The sequence below is a fragment of the Porites lutea genome, chromosome 4, assembly GCF_958299795.1.
Source record: "Porites lutea chromosome 4, jaPorLute2.1, whole genome shotgun sequence".
In the NCBI taxonomy this organism is placed as follows: domain Eukaryota; kingdom Metazoa; phylum Cnidaria; class Anthozoa; order Scleractinia; family Poritidae; genus Porites; species Porites lutea.
The window spans coordinates 37,828,874-37,854,227 of NC_133204.1; the positions used below are offsets into that span (position 1 = coordinate 37,828,874).

At 39.5% G+C, this 25,354-nt stretch overlaps 2 protein-coding genes across 3 annotated transcripts in view; one reads left to right on the forward strand and one right to left on the reverse strand.

Annotated features, from left to right (window-relative positions):
• The first annotated feature begins 2,965 nt into the window (after positions 1-2,965).
• On the forward strand, positions 2,966-16,310 carry LOC140933494 (uncharacterized). Its single transcript, XM_073383069.1, has 8 exons — positions 2,966-3,020; positions 4,643-4,969; positions 6,310-6,561; positions 8,509-8,649; positions 9,123-9,212; positions 11,067-11,236; positions 13,986-14,297; positions 15,822-16,310. Exons 1-8 carry the CDS (start codon positions 2,999-3,001, stop codon positions 16,017-16,019), a joined length of 1,512 nt encoding a protein of 503 aa, XP_073239170.1. The 5' UTR covers positions 2,966-2,998; the 3' UTR covers positions 16,020-16,310.
• A 690-nt stretch (positions 16,311-17,000) lies between these two features.
• The window catches only part of LOC140933489 (uncharacterized), a 48,765-nt gene continuing 40,411 nt past the window's right edge, over positions 17,001-25,354 (reverse strand). For both annotated transcript variants that reach the window (XM_073383065.1, XM_073383066.1), the window contains 7 exons: positions 24,608-24,787; positions 22,267-22,345; positions 21,475-21,599; positions 20,876-21,025; positions 19,754-19,922; positions 18,958-19,151; positions 17,001-18,345 (listed from right to left, as the gene is read on the reverse strand). In XM_073383065.1, the coding sequence (XP_073239166.1) occupies positions 18,067-18,345; positions 18,958-19,151; positions 19,754-19,922; positions 20,876-21,025; positions 21,475-21,599; positions 22,267-22,345; positions 24,608-24,787 (1,176 nt within the window). In that variant the 3' untranslated portion in view covers positions 17,001-18,066. The remainder of the gene's footprint in view (positions 18,346-18,957; positions 19,152-19,753; positions 19,923-20,875; positions 21,026-21,474; positions 21,600-22,266; positions 22,346-24,607; positions 24,788-25,354) is intronic.

A 25,354-nucleotide genomic window follows, 5' to 3' on the forward strand; every position in this document is an offset into this window, starting at 1 on the left:
TAATTGCCAATTTTTGACGGATTTTTACCCTAAAAAGGTCACCTAGAATTTTCGGGAGTCTTTTTTCTGGCAGCAATTTTCGAAAAGGTAAGTTTTGATCTCTATAATTTTCGGATCACTAGACTTTCAGCTAGGAAATCCCCACAGATGAAAAAATTTTAGGGGATAAAAATATGCCTATATCTGCTGTTTAAATACTAGAATTCGTTTAACAATGCTACATTTAACTGGTTTTGAACTATACTCTCGTTGGGTGCCCCTGTATAGAGCCGGATGTCCTCTCTACACAAGCTGTCCTTTTGTAAGCGCTCAGTGACGCTGTGAAAAGATCGTGCTAAAAGTAATGTCAGATCATCAGGTCGTGCAAAAATTTATAAGAAGAAAGAAACACTTGTCGAGTATCTGAAAATCTAATAATGATGGCTAGATTTTTCTGTTGCCATTATTTCAAGTTCATTTTTTCATCAGCCCAGCAAACTGTCCCTTCTCATCAAGTTCTTTACTCTTCCCTTCTCCGGAATTGAAAGCATTAATAAGTTTAGTATTTCCGTCAGCAATTGCCACTGTTTATAGAGTCTTCCTTGATATTCAGTCGCCAGTGTTCTTCTTTCTCACATTATCTCCATGTCATCTTTCAGCTTGAGGAACTGTTTCTGCAGGCAGTTAGATTATTTCCTACCCCAACACCGTGGCCGAAGATGCTGTACAGAAAGCGCATGAGACATTCGGTTAGACATACCGCTGTCACCTAGGCACGTCTAAATCGGCAATTCAGGAAGGAAATGTTTGAAATGATATAACATGGATGTAGCATGGATGTGGGATTTTGCAATAGGTACATTACAATTGGGATTTTACTGTACAACATGTGATCTATTTAAAAATTCTGTCTGGCGCAAGGATAGAGGAAAAACCAAAGCACACTTAGAATGCAGTAAGTTCAGTCGAGTTTGATCGTTGGCTTGCAATAATCACTTCTTGTAAAAATATACAGTCCTCTTGATTGTCGAGTTTTCCAGCGTACGGGGTCGTAGAAATCCGCGACATTTAGCTTGGACGTCCAGAACGCGCGTACAAGATCATCAGTTAGAAACCTACACCAAGAAAATAGAGCTGTGACGAATTTTGGGAAGAGGCCCTGGAACACATCCCCATCACCTCTCATGTAATTTTTGGACCAAAAAAAAAAACAGTACCCTTTCAGCCAGAGAGCGCCCCCTCCACCACCTATCCTTCATACTTTTGAGGGATTGGCTTTCGGAATTTTCACCCTCCTCGTGCTAAATATTGTCTTGCACTTTAAACAGGGATGGAAAGGAAGTAATAAGAGCCAGCTAAACGAAAAAAAAAATTCTTCCTACTCTACTTCAATAGAAAGGGTATTGAGGTAACAAATGAGAATTTCGATTTTGACATTAGAGGTCTATAGGTTAACCTCGGGGCTACCGAAAACAGCACCAGCTATGGGCTATAGAGCGTTTTCACTCACGTGGCAAGCATATATGCAAATTTATTGGAACAAAAAAAGCGTTTGCATAAGAAAAAAGTTCAACTCCCACAGGATTTGTTTGGAACACCAACATGGCCGCCTTTTTATTGTTTTGGGACACCAATATGGCCGCCGTGACGTCATGTGAAAACACTCTATATGAGCCGGCCGGTCCGACTTAAAATCCGGCAGCGCCCCAATAAATAATCGGCTTACTCACTCCTGCGCCACCAAGTGATCGACCTTGTTCGCCTCTGAAACAGAACAATCCGAGAACTGTATATTTGACGTACCAAAGCGTTCATCTCGTGAAGCTGGTTTTGGTTAAAGCTTTTCTGTACCGTTTGATCTGAATATCATGCTTTGTGTGATGAACAGAAGGTGGGGGAAAGAAAAGAAAGTTACTGCATTTGCAGAGCTGAATTCGCGGTGAACCTTATTCTGACGCTGTAATTTACTGTAATGAACTTTGTAAGCTGCTTTGTTTCCTTGAAAGCCCGTTGGAGTAACTTCTCAAGCATACAGTCAGTTGAGTTTTCGTTAGTGCTGTTAAAGTTAAAAGTTACTTTCACACCACTTTACGGCGAAAGTCTAAGTTATTAACCACTGGTATCCCACGAAACAACTCGTTTTGCCGGTCTTTGGTATATTTGAGTCACTAAGCAACATGAGATCACAAGGGAAGAATGTTTTTAGAAGGACTGACTTTTAACTTGTGCAAACAGCACGGTGACAATCCAAGTATAAAGTCTTTACTCTTTTTATGGTTTTTGTTTCTCTATTCATTAATTACAAAGTAGTTGAATAAAATGTCTTTTTTTTTTCTAGGAAAGTAGGTGATCTCAGGTTCACTGCCATAGGTTTTAAACTATATGCACTTTTGAATAGAATTTGTTTCTTAGAAACTAGTCAAAAACACATGCTTTGTTTATCCACTATTTACCTTTCAGAAAGCTCGTAAGGGATTAAGATTGGTTGTATTTCATAGAGCAACATAAGGACGGTCCCACGCTGAACCAAGTTACAAAATAATTGGACACTTAACTGTCCTGCAAGGTAAAGTTTTCCGCCGTGTTAGTACCAGCTGGATAAGTAAGTTTTTTAGTAAACTGAGTCCGGGTTACCGTTGTTTGAGGCATATAAGAACATTTTGAAAAGAGATTAATTAAGATCTATACCGATCACGAGCCGATGAGAAATTATAACGAAAAATGTAAAGAGTATATCTAGTGCATCGGACTCACATTTTTAGCCATGGCTTATTGTATTAAGATATTACTTTCAATGCCCAGAGTTTTTAATAGCTTAATGATGATATGAGTCACAACTTGTTATCAAGGGTTCGCTAATACCACCGACTAGTTAGATCAAATTCATGCCCCTGTATCAGACACGTTTCGGAGTGATTAGGATTATTTTGATTCCAGGCCGGAGTAAAACTCAGATTCTTGAAATACCAGAGGCCGGACCTTCTCGTCGAGTTAAGCACCGGAAGCTGAGGGGTGAAAAATGATCCTTCTTTGGCGGGAGCGTAAGTAACTACTGTCAGTAAAAAGACTGTGTGTATGGATATTACATTTCAGGTTGCGTTCACACTATTCCGGAGAGCTTTTCGTGCTCACACGAAAAGCTATCTGACCTATAGTATGAAAAAATATCCGATATGTGACTCTCCACTTTAGAGATCGGCGCGGTGCGGCTTCGCTCCGTTACTGAAATCGCAGTGAAATCACCGTTCCTATGTGCGAACATAAGCCCTCGATCAAAAGCTAGTGTGAACATTGCCTCGGGGACATCTGCTCTTGCCTTACGTTAGAGCGATTTTCGTATGACCTTGAAAAATGGTGTCGGTAAGTGTTCGCCTGATTTGTTTTATTAGCCAGTGAATTAAAAGATCAAAACATGGCCTCTTCGTTTTCCTGCAAATTTGAAGAAGGCATTGTTCGATTGGCCAATCGTGTTGCTGTAAGACGTCAAAGCGAAGTATCGGTTGATTTTTAGAAAGTTCTCGGGCATCAAGTTCTTTCACCTGAGCGATCGCTTAACCAACCAAAATACACGGGCGTTTGTATCCGTTTGATAAACCAATTAAATAGCTGTATTTCCATTCGTTCGTTGTTTCTGTTTTGTTCGCGCGTTTTCATTTCAAGGTCATACGAAAATCACTCTACTGCAGAAGCATCATATTGGCCTTTCTCTGCGAGTGCGAAAACGAAACAGTCTATTTTAAGAATATCCTAGCAGTGTAGTCATAAAGTTTCATTCAGTTGCCTAATTGAGACTGAATCTCACTCTGAGGTATCTTAAGAAAGCGTTTAATAATATATAATATATTAAGTAAAGAGGAGTAACAATATCTCCCTCCGAGCCATCCGTCGAACGGCAAACGCTAATTTGTACCACGTGACCACGTTTCCCCTTTGCTTGTCGTTTACTGTTCATTATTCAGTTTCTACGCATAAATTAGTATTTTCACGCAATTTTTATCCATACGAATTGTTTTGAGCTGTTTTTATCTCCTCATTTTCTATTTTGTCTGAGAAATTCTCAACTTGTACCTGACGTTTGCCTTTTGCCCTATACGTAAAGCTTAAGCTCTCTAAAGCCTTTCCATAATCGGGCTGTGATTAGTAAAAGGTGCAGGATCAAATGGTAACAAGGAAATTAGGATATAATTTTCGCCTACGGTTTGTCAAAATTCTAATTATAGTTGCCCGAGCAATTTGAATAAAAAGCGAGTGAAATTACTTTCTTATTTTACAAACAAACCATTTGATTACTTGATGATAGCATGGGTGCAGAATTCTCCTTCAATACCGAGTTTTAACGTAAAGTTAGTCATTTCCTGAATTTTCCGGTTAAGCACCCTGGGTTTATTAAACTGCTTTTTATTCATTTATTTATTTATTTATTTGTTCGTGCCGGGATATCGTCATTTGTAACATCTTTAAACTGGCAATGAGATATAGGCAACGTTGACAAGGGATTTTTAATTTCACACGTGGTAGAATTTAATTAATAATTTGTCATTGATGATATTTAGAGTGCTGCAGGTCTTGGCTGAAACGGTAGCTGCGCCATATTGGCCTTCTTAGTCTAATTACACTTCCCGCCAAGAATCACTGCTTTCACGCTCTAAATTGTGACTTTTAGGAATGGGGTGTCGAGTTCTTAGAATCTTCAATCAACGTTCCATCAAAAGAGCCATCTTCTTTGGGATTGTTATAACAACCGTTTATATTACTTGGACAGTATACACCTTGATGGGGTGCAAGACACCTTTTTTTGAAAACCCCGAACATGATGACATACGACACTTTCAGCAGCAGTGGTGTACAATGCAAGGATGGCGGGTAGACTGGGAGACAGTGGTTAAACCGTGTGTCGGAAAAGTAGCCTGGGACGAGAGAAAAGTAAACTCCGAATGGAGGACTGATGCGTATAACAGTTTTATTAAGAAATGGGATGTACAACCTGCAGGTAAATAACGGATACAAATTCCTGAACCTTCATTTTTGTAACATTTTTCTATAAACATCAGGTATTGAAAGGAAAGCTGTATTAAATAAGCCGCCTCCCCCCCCCCCCCCCCCCCCCACCACCCCCCTCCCCCTGCGGTTAGTCATATAAGCATCTATTTGTAAAATAATGAATTAGGAGTTAAAAGACGCCTTTTGCTCGTGGATGACGTCATTTTACTACTTCTTCCAGAACCCTTTGGGGTTTTGTTTTCTTGTGCATATTTTATTCAAAGACCGGGGGATTAGGAACTTTAAATATAAAAAGAAAAACGAAATGGATTCTGATCGTGTTAGTGAAATGATAAATTTACACGGTCTATTAAGAAAATACTGCACAGGGTAGTGAATATAAATTATACACCCGATTTGTGTTAGTTTAAACGCAAAGATCATTTCTTGCTAGGACGTCTGAATCCTCTTCTCCGAAAAATTGTAGTATTTCTTTTGAGTTCTTTGTAGATACAGTTGTAAACTTAGGCGACAACGTCAATTGTTAATGCTTTGTTTGTGGTAGTGGAAGTGCACTATAGCTACACCAGCTACTTACAGGTACTCCACTCATATAATTTCAAAGAAATAATGCAAATATTGAAAAATATAACAGGATTAAAAATAACCCAAATAGCAAGAGGCATTCAGATAGCTATTTTAAAATTTTGACTAAGAATTTGAAGTTGGGACGACCGAAAAATGAAATCCTGTTAGTGGATAGTGGAATCAAACTCGGGACCACTGGATTGCGAGTTCTACGCGCTGACCACTCGGCTACACTGATTTATAATGGTAATTGAACTGAGTGGAGTGCAATTTGGTCTGAAATCATACGAGTGATTTCAAAATCGAACGAGCGCGCAGCGCGAGTTCGATTTGAAATCACAAGTATGATTTCAGACCAAAATTGCACGACACGAAGTTCAATTACCACTTTATTACATCCATTTTGAAATCGCAGAATTTAGTCAGTACTAATATTTTATTGATCGAGTAGCCGGTTTGTTAAAAAGCCGAGACAAAAAGGCTTTTACATTTCATTTTGTATTCGAAACAAAAATGATGCGATTTAAAACAGAAATGATGCGTTTTAGAACATGAATGACGCGATTTGGAACAGATGCGATTTAGAGCAAAAAATGGTACGATTTAGGAATAAATCACACTGCTGAGAGCCAATCAGATTGCACGGATAGCCAGTGATTTCAAAGTGGATGTAATAAAGTTCTAAATGTAAGAGTAAATTTAACATTGCATTCATTTTGAACAATGAATATTTCTTTACAGGATATTTTCTTTATCATTTAGGTCACTTTAGTCGTTTCTTCATTCAGTCTGTTACAAGAGATAGCGTTCATAAAAATTTTGGTGGCGATGCGTGGCGAGTGTACATCAGACAAGGCCCAGCATCCCTTGCGCCACAAGTGTTGGACCATGACGACGGGGTATATGAGGTGGTATTCTTAGTGATGGAACCTGGTAATTACTCTGCCCAGATTACCTTAGATTTCACCCTTTGCGACGGTCTTCGTGATCCACCAGAGGATTGGATCATACAAGGTGTGGAGCTAAAAAAAATTGTTTAATAACATTGCATTTTTGCAGAGTTTAAGGTAGCTGATGCAGTGAAAATTTACTCTCCCTGCTAAAATGCTTTCCACTTCACTTAGTGAGTCTTTGCAGCACCATTTTGGGGACAGCAATGTATGTTTTTACCTCAGATTGCCCTTACAGCCCTCAAAAGATAAACAGTAAAAAGGGCTATTATCTAATGTAAGGTTTTAGCCAGAGCTAAAAGCGAAGCCTCCGTTTGCATACTTAAAAAAAGCAATTAACTTTAAACTAAAAAAAACTCTACTGGCCACCAGAAAGAAATGTTCAAATCCCTATTTAACCTTATGAGCCTTAGGCATCAGTTTACCTTTCGAGGGAGGGGTTGGGTGATTACGAAAAAAAATCCAGCAAACGCACCTGAAATGAAAAAATTCTCCAAGCTAGCTAAAAGTCAGAAGGCATTAAGTGCGATCAGAGTAGTAGAATTCTTCCAGACTACATCATTTAACCCACCCCCTTTGCAAAGTTATAGGTCTCTTCAGGAGCAGCAATTTGCAGGTTGCGATTTCTAGGGTGAGAATTTCTGTCTTAAGGGAGGAACTAAAAGAAAAATCAAGCCGACATCTGTGCTCCCTTAAGCTCATGATGTGTTTTCTTATCGGGCCCGGACGAACAGATATGTGTAGCTTTTACATTTATACCTCACAGTATCTGAGAGAATTTTCCACATTAAGGTATTGTTTGTTTTCTTTGGGGACATACCTAGGACAGCAAATAACTCATTTAACCTTTATCGCTATTTATTCTTTAACCTACACAAAATGTGCGGTACGTGTTCAGGTGTTGTGCTGTGCATTCACTGAGAAACGTGCGATAGACTTATTTACAAACTATAATACGCTACAAATTAAAAGTGATACAAAAACTCTTGAAAACTTTAAACCTTTTTTTCCAAAAAGGCGAACTCGGGAGTGAAAAACCGACAAGTCTGTTGTTAGAAGAAAGGAGAACTCTTTTATATTTTAGATACTTTTTTCCATTCAACCGCTACAGGGCTCGAATTATGGGGAGAGGGGGCGGGGGGAGAAGCACACCTTATGGCAAGTAATGAATACGATCATCAATAACAAATCAATGGAACATTTACAATAACAACAATTCAGTTTTATTCAAGAAAGAAGAGTAGTCCGTCTGACTTGTTTCTTAAAATGTTTTCAAAATTTTTTTTCCTTGAGTCTGTTTTTCTTTTTTCATCAGCCGCCGACTTCGCTCGCGTAATTGAATGACGAACACTAGAAAACATGTTTATAAGCTTGAGCATGTATAAGGCCATACCTGAAATTTCTTCAAAAACTTCGCTGTCTTGGTTGTATTTCAAAACAGGCAAAGCGCTCCGTCTTGAAGAAAACAATGAGGTTGAATTCCTAGAAGGACAATTTCTTAATGACATGCTTTCGTTTGTTCACAAAAAGGAAACTGAGCATCTTTTCAACTTTACCTTTCCATTTGTGTCTTTTAACGGTGTATTTTCAACCTTAAAATGCAAAACTTTGGTATTGAAAACCACCGCATGGTGAACGCGCACAAGCAATTTTCTTGAAAGTGGATATCCTAACTAAGGTGTCAAATCCTTTTTCACTACCTCCTAAAAACCACCATAGATATACTAAGTAGAAAGTTGTAAAGCCTTTAGAAACAATAGGGACAATAACTCTCTAGGGGAGGAGGGTTGAAATTCGTGTCCAGTTATTCCCTCCCTGCCAGTACGTACGTGCGGACGGGTGGACGGGCGGGCGCAATGGCGGACGTCACTGACATCATAACCAAAGTTTCTTGCATCGATAGTTTTTCATTTTCTAATAGTAATATTCTAAAACTAATATTCGGCATAAAACATTTATTAAAACAGTAATTTAACAAATTATTCATTTTTTTAAATCACTCAACAAAAAGGGACAAATCAAGCGAAACACCACAAAGATGGGATCCTGGGATACATTGGCGATGACTACATACTAGAACCGATTGGAGGACAAAGCGTCGTTGCATTTTACGTCCCAGAAAACACACATAACACTCAGAAGTATATTTCAGGTAACAGACTATCTTGTCGTAAGATAAGAACTTGTTTCATGAGCCCAATACCTTCAATTAGGACAGAGTCAGGAAAAACTAAGCGGGTTATTTCAGTTTGAATCAGCTCAACAATTCCTCCCGCGCCCTAGCTTAGTTATTTCGACTTTGGAATGCCGATCTTTTGCCATAGTGGCAATCCTAATGTATATCAACTACAGTATATTTGCCTCTATTACTTTCGACCAAGTCAAAGATCGGCCTTCACTCGAGTTCATGAAAGAGGCGGAACCGAAACCAATAAGAAAAGTGGCAGCGAAGGAAACATCAAGCCATTCTAGCTTGCTTTCTCCGCAGTCGGAATATTTGAATGCGTTAATCCGTAAAAGATAGGATTTTCACGTAAACATAACTCCTCCGCATAAGATAAGAAACCACAGTTATCTGATTATTTTTAGGCAATTAACATGACTTTTTTTACTAAATCTTCTCAGTTGTTAAAGCATCAACTTGTGGAATAACTTGCAACCTGTTACAGAACGGGTTCGGCAGATGGGTCAACGGTGTGTGGCAGCCATTTATAGGTTTGTACTCTATTCTTAGGTAAATACATGATTTCTTTTGATAATTGACTTCGTTTGAAAATAGTCATCACAATTTTAATGTTATCAAAATGCGTTAAAATAGCTTGGGTACAACCAAGGCCTCACTATCAACAGGAACAAAATCGGGGAGTCCAGGCTACGTTTTGTATGTCCGAGACAAATCGAGTGCCACAAAGGGGTTTTTGGGTCACTTTTTCAGTGTTATGAGAATAATGATAAACCAATCTTTATTTAAGTATGAGGACAATCAGTAATATTTAAAATTGTAAATTAGAGTGGTTTTCGTTTGAGTGTCGTAAAACCAAAACCAAAGTAATTACTCTGGCCAATCACATAGGACACAGACAATACATTGAACCAATCAAAACTCGAAGTAATTACATGTGGCTGACGCAAAGCGCGGGAAAATGCATGCGAGCGCGTCACAATTGGCTTTGGTTTTACTTCTGATTGGATGAAAAGGTGGCGCGAATCTTTTAAGCCAATCGCATCGTGTAGAAAGTGCAAAACCAATTACTTTTCGACACTCAAATGAAAACCGCTCTATATCGTATTGTTTACAAATTAAAAACTAAATATATGTCCACGATAGAAAACTATTTACAATTGTGAATAATTTAAAAGTGGGAAAAGGAAAATCAAGCATTACTAGGAAAAAAAATTATCAAAAATCTAGGCCTAAAATTATGAGTGCAGATGTAGACCAGCTACGGCGAAAGTGAAGTCTTCTGAGACCTCATGTGATTTGAATGGATATCTAGAACCTCTGACGCATCTGTGTACATTTTGTAATATAGCAAATGAGAGCTGTATTCGAAGCCAGGAAATAACGCTGGCGTACGGTTCATTGTTCTTAGTCGAAAGCTTATTTGCGAGAGTTCTTAAAACGTTCTGACAGTCGAGTCCCATGCCCCCGTTTGTACCAAACACCAGTGGTGTAAAAGTTCCCATCTCTACATCCATCACTCTCTGGTCGTATTTCCTCTTCTTCTCGTTTTCTTGCTTTTTGAAGATCGTAGCTGTGTACTTGCCCTGGTTGGACCGGGAGTTAACATGCGTTACACATACGTCAAAGAATGCCGTTACTCCTGGTGGGACTTGTTAGTGACTCCTGAGTGACTGGTGTTATGAGTCAATCTATTTACGCCACATGACGTCACAGACAGAAATCACCTGTCAAATCGGACCGCTTGTTTAAGCGGCACTTTTTAGGGATAATTCGCGTGTTTTGAAGACGGAAACGATAGGTTTTGCAAGACTTTTAACGAGTTTAATTTTTGTGCACACTGAGGAACTGATTATATTATCTTTATTATTATTATTATTATTATCATTATTATTATTATTATTATTATTATTATAGTATATTTGCTGCTGTCAATAAAATTTTTTCTCCATTTAAAAAAAATTTATTATTATTATTATTATTATTATTACGAACTATCTTTGTTTACCCCGTGCAATCAGAATACACAGAAAATTACACATGTACATACACGTACAAGCTTAATTTTGCCTTGTGTCATTCAATCCGCACTTTTGATAAAAATCGTTCATGCGATTTCAAAATCGGACAACGGCGCTGCGCGAGGTCGATTTGAAATAACAAAATCAGGGAGTCCAGGCTACGTTATGTATGTCTGGGATAAATCGAGTGAACAGACACTTGCTAGACCTCATAAATATTAGAAGTATGTAGCACCTCTCTATTCATCGTCATCACCCCTATTGACGTAGGTTCATTTCATTTCTCTCTCTGGGGTCCCAGACACGACTCCAGGAAACAAGACTCTGCAAGTCATATTGAAGAATGAAGCTGCTTTATTTTGGCAGATAACTCTCCAACAACAGCAGAGGCGCTGGACAATCCCTTCACAAAAGCAGATGCTCTTTGTATCTATGGTGATTCAATAGCTCGGTATTTCTTTAGATCCCTGATATCGCGTGGAATTTGTGAAAGGTTCTTTAAAAAGTGCATTGAAGCATACATGAAGATAAACCAGGTATGGAACAAAAATTCTTATACCAAAAAAAAAGGATTAGTTATAAGCCGGCCCGCCCGCCTTTAAGCCTCTCTCCTAAGCCCGTCTACTTGTAAAAGAAATGTTATTCCGGTTATAAACCCTCCTCCCAGTTATTAAAAAAGATAAGTTATCAACCTTCCTGGGTCTTTTCGCCAGAGGAAACAAAAAGCATAACTTACAGTAAAGGTTACTGAGTACAGTCAACTCCCTCTAAGACGGACACCTTTGGGACCGGCAGTAAGTGTCCGTCTTAGAGAGATGTCCGTCTTATAGAGAGTCAAATAAAGGGAGTAAAGAAAGGCAGGGACCAACTTTAGGGAGGTGTCCGTCTTATAGAGGTGTCCGTTAAAAGAGAGTCGACTGTATCAGATATTTTGTAGCCTGCGTAGCATGGCGGTTTTGGTTGGGCGCGCTAAGTAATATAGGCGGGCGAGGGGAGAGAAACCGCGAGGAGATTGGGGTGGGAGCCACTTGAAAAACCGCCTGCACGGACGGGGGGCTTTTTTGAGTCGGTCCGTAGGCCAGCGTACGGATCGTTCCGATTGGTTCGGAATGTTCGCCTGTCAATCAAATATTTTGGTAATCTCCCATGGAAGAGTTTCGAGGGACTGAACAAATCATCTCCGCAAAACAAAATCAAAATATCAAAGAAGCGTTGACCGGAGCGTCGTCGATCTTGAATATTTGACGGGAAAACAGGGCAATTGTATTGAAGCCTAAACAGGAAATGGCCATTTACAGTCTTCTTCAAAGGAGAGATGTCATGTAAATTTTGTCAACAAGATTTGGCAAGAGCATGATCTTTTCTGTCTTTGCTATGGCCAAAGAAGAAATATCCTCATCGAAAACCTGTATGATCACAATTTCCCCTCTAAAAAGTACTATCGACGACCAGATATCTGAAATGTTGTCGCTGAGCTGTACAGCAATGGACCTTATGACAGAAACAGTAAATTTCACTGCTTCGAGAAAGTTCACCTCAATTTTCTCTATTACTCGGTGTTACAGAATAACGCACTCCAGCGCAATACATCGAACGGTGTCCGCGATTGTGGTCTATGAATCGCATACAGTAGAAGAAAGACGCACAGCGTTATTCTCCATACTTTTTTGCTTGGTGTAGCTTAAGTTTAAGCTACAACTCAAATCTCAAGATCGTGCTATACGTAAAAATACAACATCCTGCAAACAACACTTAAAAAGCCGGGCCCAGCGTCAAAACATTCACGGACAAAGAAACTACAAACCAAGGCTCCTTGGTTTGTAGTTGTCCAGATCCAGGCAGTTTAGTCGGAAAAGACCAAAGAAACTTAAATATTTATTTAGCCGTAATAAAAAGCTTTAGGCTTTAGTGGTCAAAGAAATTAGTACTTTACAACTGCATCTGAGATCAACAAATTCTAATTAGCAACACTAACATTAACCACAGGAAATAATTGCTCAATACGGATTAAACAAACCAACTTCGTGACCTCTAAATAAATGTAAGACTTAGTGCAGCAAAAATAAGATCTACTCAGTCAAGTTTAGAACGTAGTGTAGTCACCTATGCGCGAGATAGCCACAAAGAAAAAAACCTGTGTTTGTTTAAGCAAACTCCAATTCCGGCCAAGGTCACGTTTTACACTATATCACGAGCTTTTGTGTCGTGTTTAGGCTGTCAACACTTTATTTCTGATTGGCTGGGAAAACTGAAACCAAACAAGTTGTCAACAGGATGTCAAAATGAGTTGAAGGGGGCGGCAGTTGAAAAGGCCACGAATCCGGGCAGGCGGTTTTTATTTTTCTCGCGGCTTCGCCGCTCGTTCTCGAGCGCTTCGCGCGCGACTTTCGAGGCTACGCCGCTCCTGCGCCCGGCTCGACAAAACCGCTATGCTACGCAGGCTAGATATTTTGATAAGGGTAGTTTTAACACGTAACGGTCGGTCCGATTTTGCAAAGCCAAGGAAGCTTATTCTAAACACAAAAATCGGCCTAGTTTACCATTTGGGTAGAATCCTTTTTGGACGGAAAGATTGACCTATAAACAAAAAGTGTGAACTGCACGCAGCCAAAGAGTTTCGTGAATGACAACCATTCTTTGTAAAACATTAAATCTATGGGCTATTAACTTCTCAAAGGGGTGTGGTGGAGCAGGGAGGAGGATGGGTTCGCCGATGCAAACGTATGGTAAAAATTCTTTTTCAAGACCATTCAGCTGCGATCGAATTTGATTTATTGAAAAGTTAGGTACAAATGTTTTGGTTTTAAGTAATTAAAAGTATCTAAAGGGGGACAATTCGCTTTCAGCCTTGGCTAAATTCATCTCTGATATATTAACTTGACCACTGATTTTCAGTTCCACTTAGCGAGGAGCAGTTAAATAGAGGTTAAAACGATAAAATAGAACGTTGCGACGTAGGTGGCTACTTGATTGTTTTCAGGCTAGCATGTATTGAAGGAAGCGATTTCCGGTAATTGGCAAGTCATTTGCTTGTTTAGTAAATGTGTAGAGAGAGCTACACGGCTTAGCAACCAGCATTTTGAATTCAAGTCGTTAAGCTTATAATTACTGTATTAAAATAACCTACATTTAACTGAAACAGACGAAACATAGAACATTAGCTAACATTGTATGTATTTAAAGTTACTAACACGATATCAAAAATGTTGTTTCTCAGGTTTCTGATTATGTTACTAACTTTTGTAAGGATTTAACTATGTATATGCTATACCAATTGTCTTTCAGCAAACATACCAAACGACTCCAACAAACGATTTCAACAAACTAGTCCTTCAGCATATGTCAGAGTTTCTTGATTCCTCAGATTTGAGTAGCAACCACAGCGTGTTTGTATTTAACCTTGGCGTTCACTTCTCAATATGGCTCAATTTCACAACTTACAAAGACCTCATAGATAGCGTGATAAGAATGTTAAGGAGCAGGTTTGCTGATGAGCACAACAATAAACCCATTGTTATTTGGAAAACAACAACATCCATTGAAAAAGAAAAGACTCATCCGAAGAATTTGACTCATTGGAGATTCCATACTCATCAGGTATAACATGATGCCCTCCACCAACTACCCATTACAGTAAAACCCCGCGTATAAGAACTTAGATTTTAAGAACTTGTTAGGCTAAGATTTTCTATTTAGACCCCTTTTACATAAGAACCTGTTTTAATAGAACAAGCTCAACCAGTTAGAAAAAAGAAGATAAAACACAATACCATGTTTCAATGTTGTTTTTGTTCTGTTTAACATGCTTAGATTTGAGGGATTTTTATAACATATGCATGTAATACCAAAAGGCCACACCCACCAATGACAAACACGTTATTTATTTTTAAAAATATGAGCCTGTTAAAGAACCTGAGTAACCTAATTTTCCAGTTAGCAACATTTTTATAAGAACCTTCTTAGGCTAGCTTGAAAAAACTTAAGTTCTTATACGCAGGTTTTTACTGTATATGGTATGTTTGGTCTATACGTATTTAAATAAGCTGAGTATGATGAAATCAGTAGGAGAGAGTTATCTACCGAGTTATGAAGAATTATTAAACTGAATCATTGGATAATGCAATTCTAGAGCTCTGACTGGCTTAGCCATCATGATATATGAGCCATTATACTATGCTCTCCCAATATGGTATCTGTACGCGTCTGCTCAAAATTAAAAACAAGCTGAGAAAAGGTTGTCTTTACAAATATAGTCGGGAAGAATTCTCGATATCTTGTGTGCGTTTTTAATAAAACAACTATTCTACTCGCGCTTTTTGGATATTAGATGATTATGGCCAACTCATATCCAGCGCGCACTCGTGGAATAATTGTTAAAAGTTTCCTTTTTTGGCTGTTGTCGCCATATATCGCTATCATAACTGTAGCTCTAACAGTTGTTGTAACAACGGTAAAATTCACTGTCAGCTATTGTCAGTATCCTTGTTATTGTACACGGGTTTTACTATCATCAAACTATTTTAGGGAAAACAGTGCAAAAGGTCCAGAAGGTACCAAACAAATAATCATTACCACAAAGTAGCAAGAAATGCTTGAAATATGTTTTTCGGAAGATGCGTGGAAACTCAAGATTATTTTGGAGCGGTAGTACTCTTCTCAGTCTCTCCCTTACTGTGCATGCGCAGATCTTAACACGTCTATATTTTTTAAGTTAAAACATTGAACAGTAAAACCATGACTAAAAGCCGAAATAATCAATCCCTTTTTTATAACTTTTAACAGCTGGCTCAGGGCTACCAAAGCACCCTGACTCTAATACAGCATCTCCAATTTAAAAGAAAATTAACATTCTGAATAAGACCAACCCTCAGCAGGTTGCTCCTACTCTATGGATATAGTTTTCTCCGTTGTGATGACACAGTGTATCGGAAAAAGAAGTCCAAAAACATGAAAACATGTAGGGAGCAACTCGTTTCAAAGACATAACTTCATATCTTTCTACCACGGCTTCAGTTTCCTTAAAGAGGTTTGCTGGTTTACTTAACTTGGGTTAGATTCTGTATTTATTTCCCGTCAGTTTTCAATTTTGTGTATGATTGTGCGATTCCTTTTTCTCCTCAGAGACTGGAGTTGTTTCATAAATACGCGACTAACGCCATGTGTAAGGCAGGTATTCCTGTGTTGGAAGTGTATCCAATGACCGCTTCGTACCCTAATGGCACACTAGATCATGTACATTACAGTGCAAATGCGCAGAGGGCGGCAGAGGATCAACTGTTATCATTTATTCACGAAAAATTGAAGAATAAACCTACTTAATGAGATGATGCGTTGACTGTTCATGATTAGTCCTCACATGGGTTATAGACAAACGCAAACTCTTTTCATCAGGCAAAAAAAAAACAATTAGAATGCTAATGCTTCGTGTTGTTTAAACCGTTAGCAATTTACCAGTTTACAAGCGTGCGATCGGTAGGAGATGGTAGAACAACAGTCAACGGTGACAAGGTGAAAATAGACGAGGATGATTATGATATCATTTTTCAGCTTATGATGGATCGTGTCAAATTCTGTGCTCAAATCTTATAATACAAGTGGCAGGTTGACAAGTTTGCCAGATCATAGACATTAAAATGTCATTTGTAATCTTAAATTACCGTGCTTTGCTGCTGTTTATGCGCTGATTGTAGTCGAGAGCTTAATTGCCTAGCCCCAGCCCTCTTCGACAGTTTTAGGGGAGGTTACCAACTGTATGAGCGGAAAATTTAACTCAATGTCCAATCGAAGCTTCACAAGAGATGGCAACACAACTGCCTCTTACTGGACCTCAGAAAGGGGATAGTTTCAAGAAAGTGGTAATCAGCCTCTGGCAACAGAACATCCAGCAACTTTAGAACAATCTGCGTTGGTACTGGGTCGTGTTGACATTATCTACCCTCTGCCTTACCAATCAACAAGCGCGCTTGTTCTTGGAGATACCGGAAGTTGGTTAACCGTTTTTTGGGATATGCATTGTGGTCATACGTAGGTAGACATGATGCGGGTAATGTAGACAGAATTAATAAGCCAGAGATGTGTATGTGTTCTTAATCTTATGTATGGCCTAGCAAATTCATGATGGTAAATGATAGCTCTTAAAATAGGGCTATGCCCTTATCTTTCTCTCCCCTTCCCATTAGCACATGCTATGCAAACGTTTCGTTTTATAAAACATGATATAACGCCCTGTAATGAGCCCTTAAAAATCCTATCGACTGAAATTTTTAAACTTTTTAAGTCCAAATCTTTTGTTGTCCCCTTGTGGTACTGACCACTAAATTCAACAAATTTTTATTCCTCCAACTACTATTATTTATTACATTTTGAGTCAGTCAAGCACGTTAACTTCGAGAAGAATAATAAAAACAGTTAGCCGTATTATCGGGGGGTGGACTCCGCATATGAAAGGGGTGGGGTTTGTTCGTCGTCTCGCTTAGGGGCGTAAATTTCGTATTTTGGTCTCACTTAGGGTGTTCTGGGCAAAACGCCATCATATTTAGCCGTGAAAAGAAAATAAGTATATACATTGTCTGTGTTTTAACATGGTCTCTATTAGGGGTCAAAAAAAGCTTGGGCCACGCCCAGATCGGTCTCCTTTAGGGGTTTAATTCAAAATTTCCGACGAGCATCCCCACCCCTTTCATATGCGGAGTCCCCCCGTATTTTGGCAAATAGACATAGAAAACAACCTAGGATGACCCATTTGTTTTCTCACCCAAAACTAGACATGTCAGGCGTAGTTTATTCGAAAATCTGGCGCTTCGCTGGGATAGGTTTGCATGCAGGTCCTTTGCAAAATATTCTGATTAAGGTCTAGTAATCATACAAAACGGTGATCATGAAACTTTTGGAAGTTATTAATGGTTTAAGCAATGTTTAATCATGTTTTGTTGTTTAATGGCTTTCACGTCCTTCACAAAACAAAACTGAATTTTAAAAACGATGCTTTTTTCATTGAACGCAAAGTACACACATGGTTGACAAAAGCGCATAAGTGGTTATTATGCTATTCAAGGTGCTTTCAAACAAAAAAAGAAAAAGAATAAATGCAAAAAAAAAAAAATGGTCCGAGAGCTCTTAGACGCACTCCAGAGTCTGTTCTTTGCATCGAATTTTTTAAAGAAAAGAGTAATCTTAAGCTAAGGTAAATAAACTAACATGTAACAGTTGAAAGAGGGTGCCTGTCGCCTTTTAAGTTAACATACAAACCATGCTATAGGCAATCCGGAAACCTTAAATTTCATCTTATGTAATCAGCTTGGCCGGGCAAACTGTTGTATTAATGTTACCAACTATTTTCCATGATCTTTATCAGTCAAGAAAAGTGTCAGTTCTCATCAAGTTCTTTTCTCTTCCCTTCTCGGTTGGAAAGAATCACTAAGTTTCGTATTTCCGTCAGCAATTGCCACTGTTTATCGAGTCTTTCTTGGAATTCAGTCGCCTGCACTTTTCTTTCTCGTTCCATTTTCTCCATGTCATCTTTCAGCCTAAGAAACTGTTTCTGCAGGCAGTCAGTTAATTCCTTTTCTATCCCAATATCCCTAGCAAGACGCTGTGCAGAAGGCGCACGAGATATTTGGGACATACTACTGTCACCTGGGCACATCTATATCGACAATTCAGAAAAGCAATGGATGAAATGATGTGACTGAATGGGTTTACTTAGGCTGAATAAAGAGGAGAAACGTGTGACTTTGTAATAGTAACTTCATTTAGGTGCATTACATTCGGGGTATTACTGTACAGCATGTGATTTATGTGAAACTACTGTCTTGCGCAAGGACAGAAGAAAAACCTAATATGCAATTCTGATCGTTGAAAGTAATTGTATTAGATCCTTGGAGTGTAATAATCCCTCTTGATTGTTGAATGTACAGTTGCACGGGGTCGTAGAAATCTCCGACATTCAGATTAAACTTCCAGCTCGAGAGTTCATGACTGTGACTTAGGAAGAGGCCCTGGAACACCTCCCCCCCCCCCCCCCCCCCCTAACCTCTCCCTCGTTATTTTTGGACCAAAAAAAAACAGTACCCTTGCGGCCAGAGAGCACGCCCCTCTCCACCCCGACTTACCTCTTCTGATGGAGTGGCTTGCGGAAATTTTACCCTCCTCCTGCTCAATCTCGCACTCGTTCGCAAATATTTAAAAAGGAGGGAAAGGAGGTAGAGCTAAACGAAAGGATTCTTCTTAGAAAGGATGTTCCAATGGTCAGTCATACCTTAGCGAGAACCCGAATTCCTTCATATGCCATTGAAATAAAGGGAAACACTTTTATTTCTCCAGAAATGCTATTCGTCCACGCGCGAGCAATCTCTCTGCCATTTAAGAAGAACATGACTGGAAGCTTGCCATTTCTTACACCACCGAAATCAACTTCGCATGCGATGAGATCACCACGGTACGCCATAGCCTCTGAAAGGGGAAGATTTGTTTGATTGTGAATCAAAGGTGGCATGTGACACCTGACAATATTGAATTGCTCCGGTAGAGTGCCAGCGCCTAAAGAATAAGTGGTTGATAAATTGACTTGCATGGTTCCCACTCACTGGCCTGGCCGTAGTGAAACGAGAGAAGTTAGTACTCGATAGCTAAGGCTGCCATTTTCATTTTCAATTTGTGACATAACCGGAAAGACAAAACGCTGTTAATTGACTAAACGTTTTGAAAGTTTACTAAAGCAAAGTTTTTCAAATAAGACTGAAACTGCAGGCTTGTCGGCGCCAAATAACAGCAAAATTTTGATCGGGCGCTGCACAAACATTAGGTCCGGTAAACGTCCCATTCACACGTGCCGAATTTGATGCTAATGAGGAAAATGTACTGTTCTCTCATTGGCATTATATTTGGCACCTGTCAATGCGTCGTTTGAACCGAGCCTTTGATTAGCTAATTCGTTAAAAAGCATGACGTTTTTGATATGAGGCTTAGCTTTAAGTTAATATAATTTGGAGTTCATCAAAACATCGACCAAATTACTGTAGCCTTTACGGCCTCCCTCAAAGTAGTCTTATTACCTTCGACGTCCCTGCCCAGATCCTCGCAACCAGCTTCGAATATTTTGCCATCGTCCACGTGATAGCCTACGGTTCCTGCTTCCCATCCAGGCATCCAGTGACTGTCGTACCCTTCAAATACCACACCCAGTCCAAGAATACGTCTTTCACCACTCTCCTGGATTAGCACCTGTAGGCAAAGTCTATGTAATTCTTGATGATATAGCCTGTAAAACAGGCGCTACTTTTCGCTTTTTTAGGCGAGCGAAGGCAAAAAAGAAGCGGACGAGGAGAAGTGCAAAATCTGCCCGAGAAAGATGAAAACAATGAAAAAAATCCAATAGAGCAAAATAGTTATTAATAATAATTTCAAACCAAACGGTACAATGGTCCTCTTTCTTGATGAAGGGCCCTCTACAAAATCTCAACACGGCCTATAACTCCCTTATTGGTCAATTCCTAGAATAAACCCTGAATAGATGAAAAGGTAAGGTAAAGGCGCATACGAGCCAAAGGCCCACACGGCCGGAGCTTATATCAGTTTACGTAGCATGAAGCATGCCTAGGAGTATCGCTACTCCCTCCTGGACGGGATGCTAGTCCATCGCAGGGTTACTCCCCACCAGTTTGTCGCCGGTACCCATTTATACACCTAGATGAAGAGAGACAAAGTGGAGTAAAGTTCCTTGTCTAAGGAAACAACGCGACAGGCGAGGCGAGGACCTTCAGATCCAGAGTTCGAGGTGTTAACCGCTCGGCCACACACGTCTCCACGAATAAATGAATAATACAGATAAAAATGACAACAAACGAACAAAAAATTGATTGATGCTGCAACAGTGAGGAAGAAAAGCGCAAATAGAGCGTGGAATAGGTAAAATACCGACAGAGACATGATTTCTCCTTAATACGTGAAGCGAAGGGTTTTCTCAGAAATTCAGACTACGACATACGAACCCCCATCGTCCCAAAGAGCCACCACAGTTTATCCTTAGGTTTTGTGCCACTCTCTTCGTCGGCCGTCCTCTCAGATCCGTGCTCCATGGTTAAAAGGTTGTCTGAGCACGCTGACAGAGATGCTTATTCAGGTTTAGGTAGACACTGTCTACCTCTTTCCAACAAATTTTCATTAAAAATTCTCACCTCGATCCGCGGTTTTTCTCGCGTGAATGGAGTCAAGTACCTCGCTCCATGAACACTCTTAGGTTCCTTTTCTTTACATGAAAGGCAGGAGTCAGGGCCTTCATATGTCAATAGGCAACCTTTGATTCCTATACCAAGTGATTCCCACGCCTAAAGTAAGACAAGACAAAAAGACGACTATGAAATAGTCTCAACAGATGAATAAGAACTGTTGCAGCAAGAACTTATGGTAATGTAAGGTTGCAATATTAGCACATTTCAAGCTGCAGACCCTACCTTGGACTCTTTTCAACTTTACGTCAGGAAGCTACAACTATTGTTTTTGCAGGCAATTAATTAATTTTTTTTCTTTTGAATGTAGTATAATCAAAGTGTTCAAAAGTATTGAGGACATCACACAAGGAGAATTTTTAATGACTTCTCGGAGCCTTCTAGTTCCATGAAGAAGTTATTAGGGCAACAAATGAGAATTTAGATTTTGATATCAGGGCTTAAAGGTCAAACTCGGGGCTACCAAGAACAACCCCAGCTTTGGGATTTATGATCCCGCAAACCGAGTTGAAATCCGGCAGCACCCGGCTAATAATTAGCTTACTTACTTCTGCACCAACGATGCATCTGTCCTGCTTACAACCCTGCTGAACAAACACTCGTTGAGCAATCTGATTAGCCATGCGGCGACTTCCATCAATTTCATGTAACACGTGGTCGACCTTTTTCGCCTCTGAAACACAATATTATTAAACCCAGGTCAATCCGATAACTGTATATTTCAATACCAAACCATTCATCTCGTGAGGCTGTTTTCGTATCAAAGCTTTTTAAACACCTTCATTTAAGTGACCAAAACATAATTATAGGGCCTTATTATAGTTATTACGTGAGCCGGGCTGGTCCGGTTTGCCAGGCTTAATGGAATTGCAAAGGAAACTTTTATTCCGGTATTACAAGGAGCGGGCCTTCTCGGAGCCGCCATGTTTACAGAGAGATAGAAGACAGAATTCAAGCTCATTGTGTTACCCTCTGTCCTATTACTGGTTTGGTTCACCTCGCTAGCCCAGCAAGCGTGATTACCTGGAAAGCTTCCAGTCCGGTACGCAGAAATGGCGGTTAACCATGCTGGCCCGATTGTCATGTAATCACGAAATTGATTTATGTTGTGTTTAATAAGGTACCAAGCTCTCGGCAAAGCGAGCTTTCCCGGCACAGCCGGGCCAGCAGGGCTCATGTAATCCGGCTCATAGGTTAAATATTGGCTTTAATTCAAGCGGCGAGGCATGCATGCTCACTCCTTTGACTCTCACTCTCCGTGAGGCAGATAATTAAGAACACAAGCAACACGAACTTTGGCCTCAAGAATGGCATCTCTTGCCATAATTGCACTACCTTACCCGTAAGGGGAAAAGTATATCCAAATGTTGCAAAGTAAGTCTTCTCTAGTCTTTCGACCAGCCTATCTAAAGCAGCTTTCTGGGGAACAAGGAAACAAAAATGTAAACAGATATGGACAAAAAAATTTAAAATAAAAAACGAACAATAAAGAAATGAGTTCCACTGTTAAGGCTTTCAAACCAACTTCTTCCTGAATTGATCACCTTGTTTTTTTTTTCTCCTTACCTTTTCAGTTAGTTTTAGCAACAATTGCTCGCTCTAAAGATGCTGTTTTTCGCAAGATTAAACTTGAATAATAAGGAGGGAGACTTCAAAAACGGCAAAAAGCGTGAATTCCCATTCGCCGCTTGCACATCTCCCATAATGCATCTTTTTTACCCCCCCCCCCTCCCCTAAAAAAAAAACACATTTTGCATAAGCATTGTTTTCAATTACTCTTAAGAGTACTGTAATACCCAGGAGACATAAAAAACAAAGGTTATGCATTTTTGGGGGCGGGGGTGGAGCGGGGGCAAAAAAGGTTTATAAGGGGAGATGTAAAAATGGCGAATGCCGTATTACTTCTCAAACTCATCGATAATTCACGAAGAGAACAAAGGAAATCTGACTTCCTTGACGGTGGCTTGGATATGAGATCTTAATTAGCCTAGACTATCATAAAAGTTATAGCGTGGAAATTCTTTTAGAATCCTTAATTTTAGAACCTATATCAAACGACCTACTCAGTGTTTTATCCGATGTATCCACCTGACTGAAAAAACGTTGTCGCTTGAGAAGTACAAACCATGAACGGTGAGTCCTAATGGATTTATGGTTAGAAGTTATTAGCATTGCAAATTCAAAGTTCTTTCCACAAAAACTTTCATTATCACGAGCTTCTCGCGCAGATGCATTCCAACAAAGCTCAAAAGGAATCAATTCTTTCTTGGTGATCAGCCGACAACTTTACCCTTGGGCACACATTTCTTCAGAGATCGCCCTTGTAGGCATAAGATGACACCTTCAAGTTTTCCGACAAGAGAGAAAAAAGAAGAAACGGTATGGCCACAAACAATGAGTACTCCTGGGGTTTGCACGAGAAGCTATTTATAATTAGGGATAATGTAAGCTTTTTAAGAAAAAAACTAACGTCTTTGAATTTGCTTTGCTAATAAACGTATACCCATAAAATTTTCAGTTGAAGCCTCATAGTGCATGGTTGATATTTTAAAGCGACTTCGTTTTCTCAATCAGGTATAGATACCTCGAAGTTGGCTTAAGGTGATTCCCTGGTGTTGCAGTGCGTATCTTTTACTGCGCATAACAAGATGGCCGCCGTAAAAAAGAGCATGTGAAGTAACATTATTAAAATGAAGTTGACTGAAGAGAAACGCTATTGGAATTTTTGCTTCCTGTTGTTTCTTGCCGAGATGAGATTCATTGTGCTGGGAATGTGCATAACGTAAGCAGTACGCGTGTTGCTGAGTTCGACTTCTTCACGGAGAACCTCGATAGTGGATGTTTAACTTGTGCTGACTCACTTGATTTTCATTTAAACGCTTTCTTTATCACATTGTGCCCTAAATGTGATATCTCGATGTAAATTCTCTAAAAACGGATTTTTTAATACTTTCTTTCCCCTTTCCCATACATTCTATTTTGAAACTCGCCCCAGTCCTCTCTCAAAAATCAGAGAAAATGCATTTGCTGTGCACTTTCTGCAGCTCTACCGCAAAAACGAGTACGGTGACCTCCATTTTTTATTTCATGATTTTAATAAGGACAGTGCTTCCATTCGATGAGAAAAAAATTGGCCCAAATCTATGTTCACTTTTTTGGCAATTTTACTAAATTGTACGGATTGAGCTATCACGGGTCGAAGAGCGCGTGTCCAATTTAATTCTACTTTTGAGAGTAAAGTAAAAACAAGGGCATTAAAAGGAATTTTTCTGGTACGTAAGTGGATAAACAATACATTAAGGTCAAATTCTGTGCGATACCATATGCATCATCGAAAAAATTTCTCCTTTTTGTCTAGTTTTGGGCTGCCCTCGGTTTTTGTAAAAGGGTCTTAAATAGCCTTATTTGTCAGCATTGTGACGTCAAAACGAGCACGGTGACCCCCACTTTTTATTACTTTTTTATCATCTTCCTGACTTGTTACATCAGTGTACCGAGTTTCATCTTCAATCTATGTTAGGTTCTTTTACTAAGGAATCACCTTAAAACACTCGGCTACGTCTTATTTTTCAGCCCACTTTTCAGTGTCTTGATATGGGATGAAACACGGCCAGTCGTGTTTGATATATTACGGTCAAGTGCTATATACTGTCGCAGGAAAAATTTTTCCGCGTCCCTTACCCTTCCTTTCTCATCAAATCCAGTTTTATCAAATCGGTTTCCTTTGTCACCCTGACACAGCCTCCACAATCCTATGGCCGCGAGTGATACAATATTGAAAGGGACTGGAACTGGGTGGTATAAACTGTAACTTCTAATGGTCATAGCTTTCTTGAAAGACCACTCTCTGAGAGAGTTTTCCTGAAACACAAGTCAAATATCCAGTAAAGCAAAGGTTATGAGGTATAAAGTTTTGCTTAACGTGTGCAAAGATAAAGGTGCATTTCTCCTTGCGTTCTCTGAGACATGTTGGTTGCCCTGTTTTGTGTTAGGGTATAAATTCGTATTCAGTCTGGTCGCTTTTTACTTTTTTCCTGAAGGAAAATGATTGACGAAATCGATCCATATAATACATTCTGTATTACTGTATTTGTTTTGTGGTGACATCAATTTTACATAAGCTTTCGGCTCTAAACTAAACTTTAAGTAAAGGTGGGTTGTGCACGAAACTTTACATTTTATCGGAGTTCTGCTTGGCAGGTTAGGCGAAGCATTAAGTGTATTCAAAACTTCAAGTAGCGATGTTTTAGTCGTGTAATTTACCTTCACACGTTCGTAGGTATTGCAGAGCAGCGCAAAACCTCGAGAACAAGATTATAGGTAGTCGACATACAAAACCGATACTGGCATATTAGTCATAGCAGGCGCGCTCATAAATTCAGTAAACCGTACACTTTCGAGGTACCGTTCTGTACCTAAAGTTTTCAT

Excerpts from the sequence above, each read along its gene's own strand:
- LOC140933494 (XM_073383069.1), top strand. The coding sequence starts at position 2,999 with ATGATCCTTCTTTGGCGGGAGC. Across the intron at positions 3,021-4,642 it reads GATCCTTCTTTGGCGGGAGC|GAATGGGGTGTCGAGTTCTT; the intron begins GTAAGTAACTAC and ends TGTGACTTTTAG. Across the intron at positions 9,213-11,066 it reads TGTGTGGCAGCCATTTATAG|ATAACTCTCCAACAACAGCA; the intron begins GTTTGTACTCTA and ends TTATTTTGGCAG.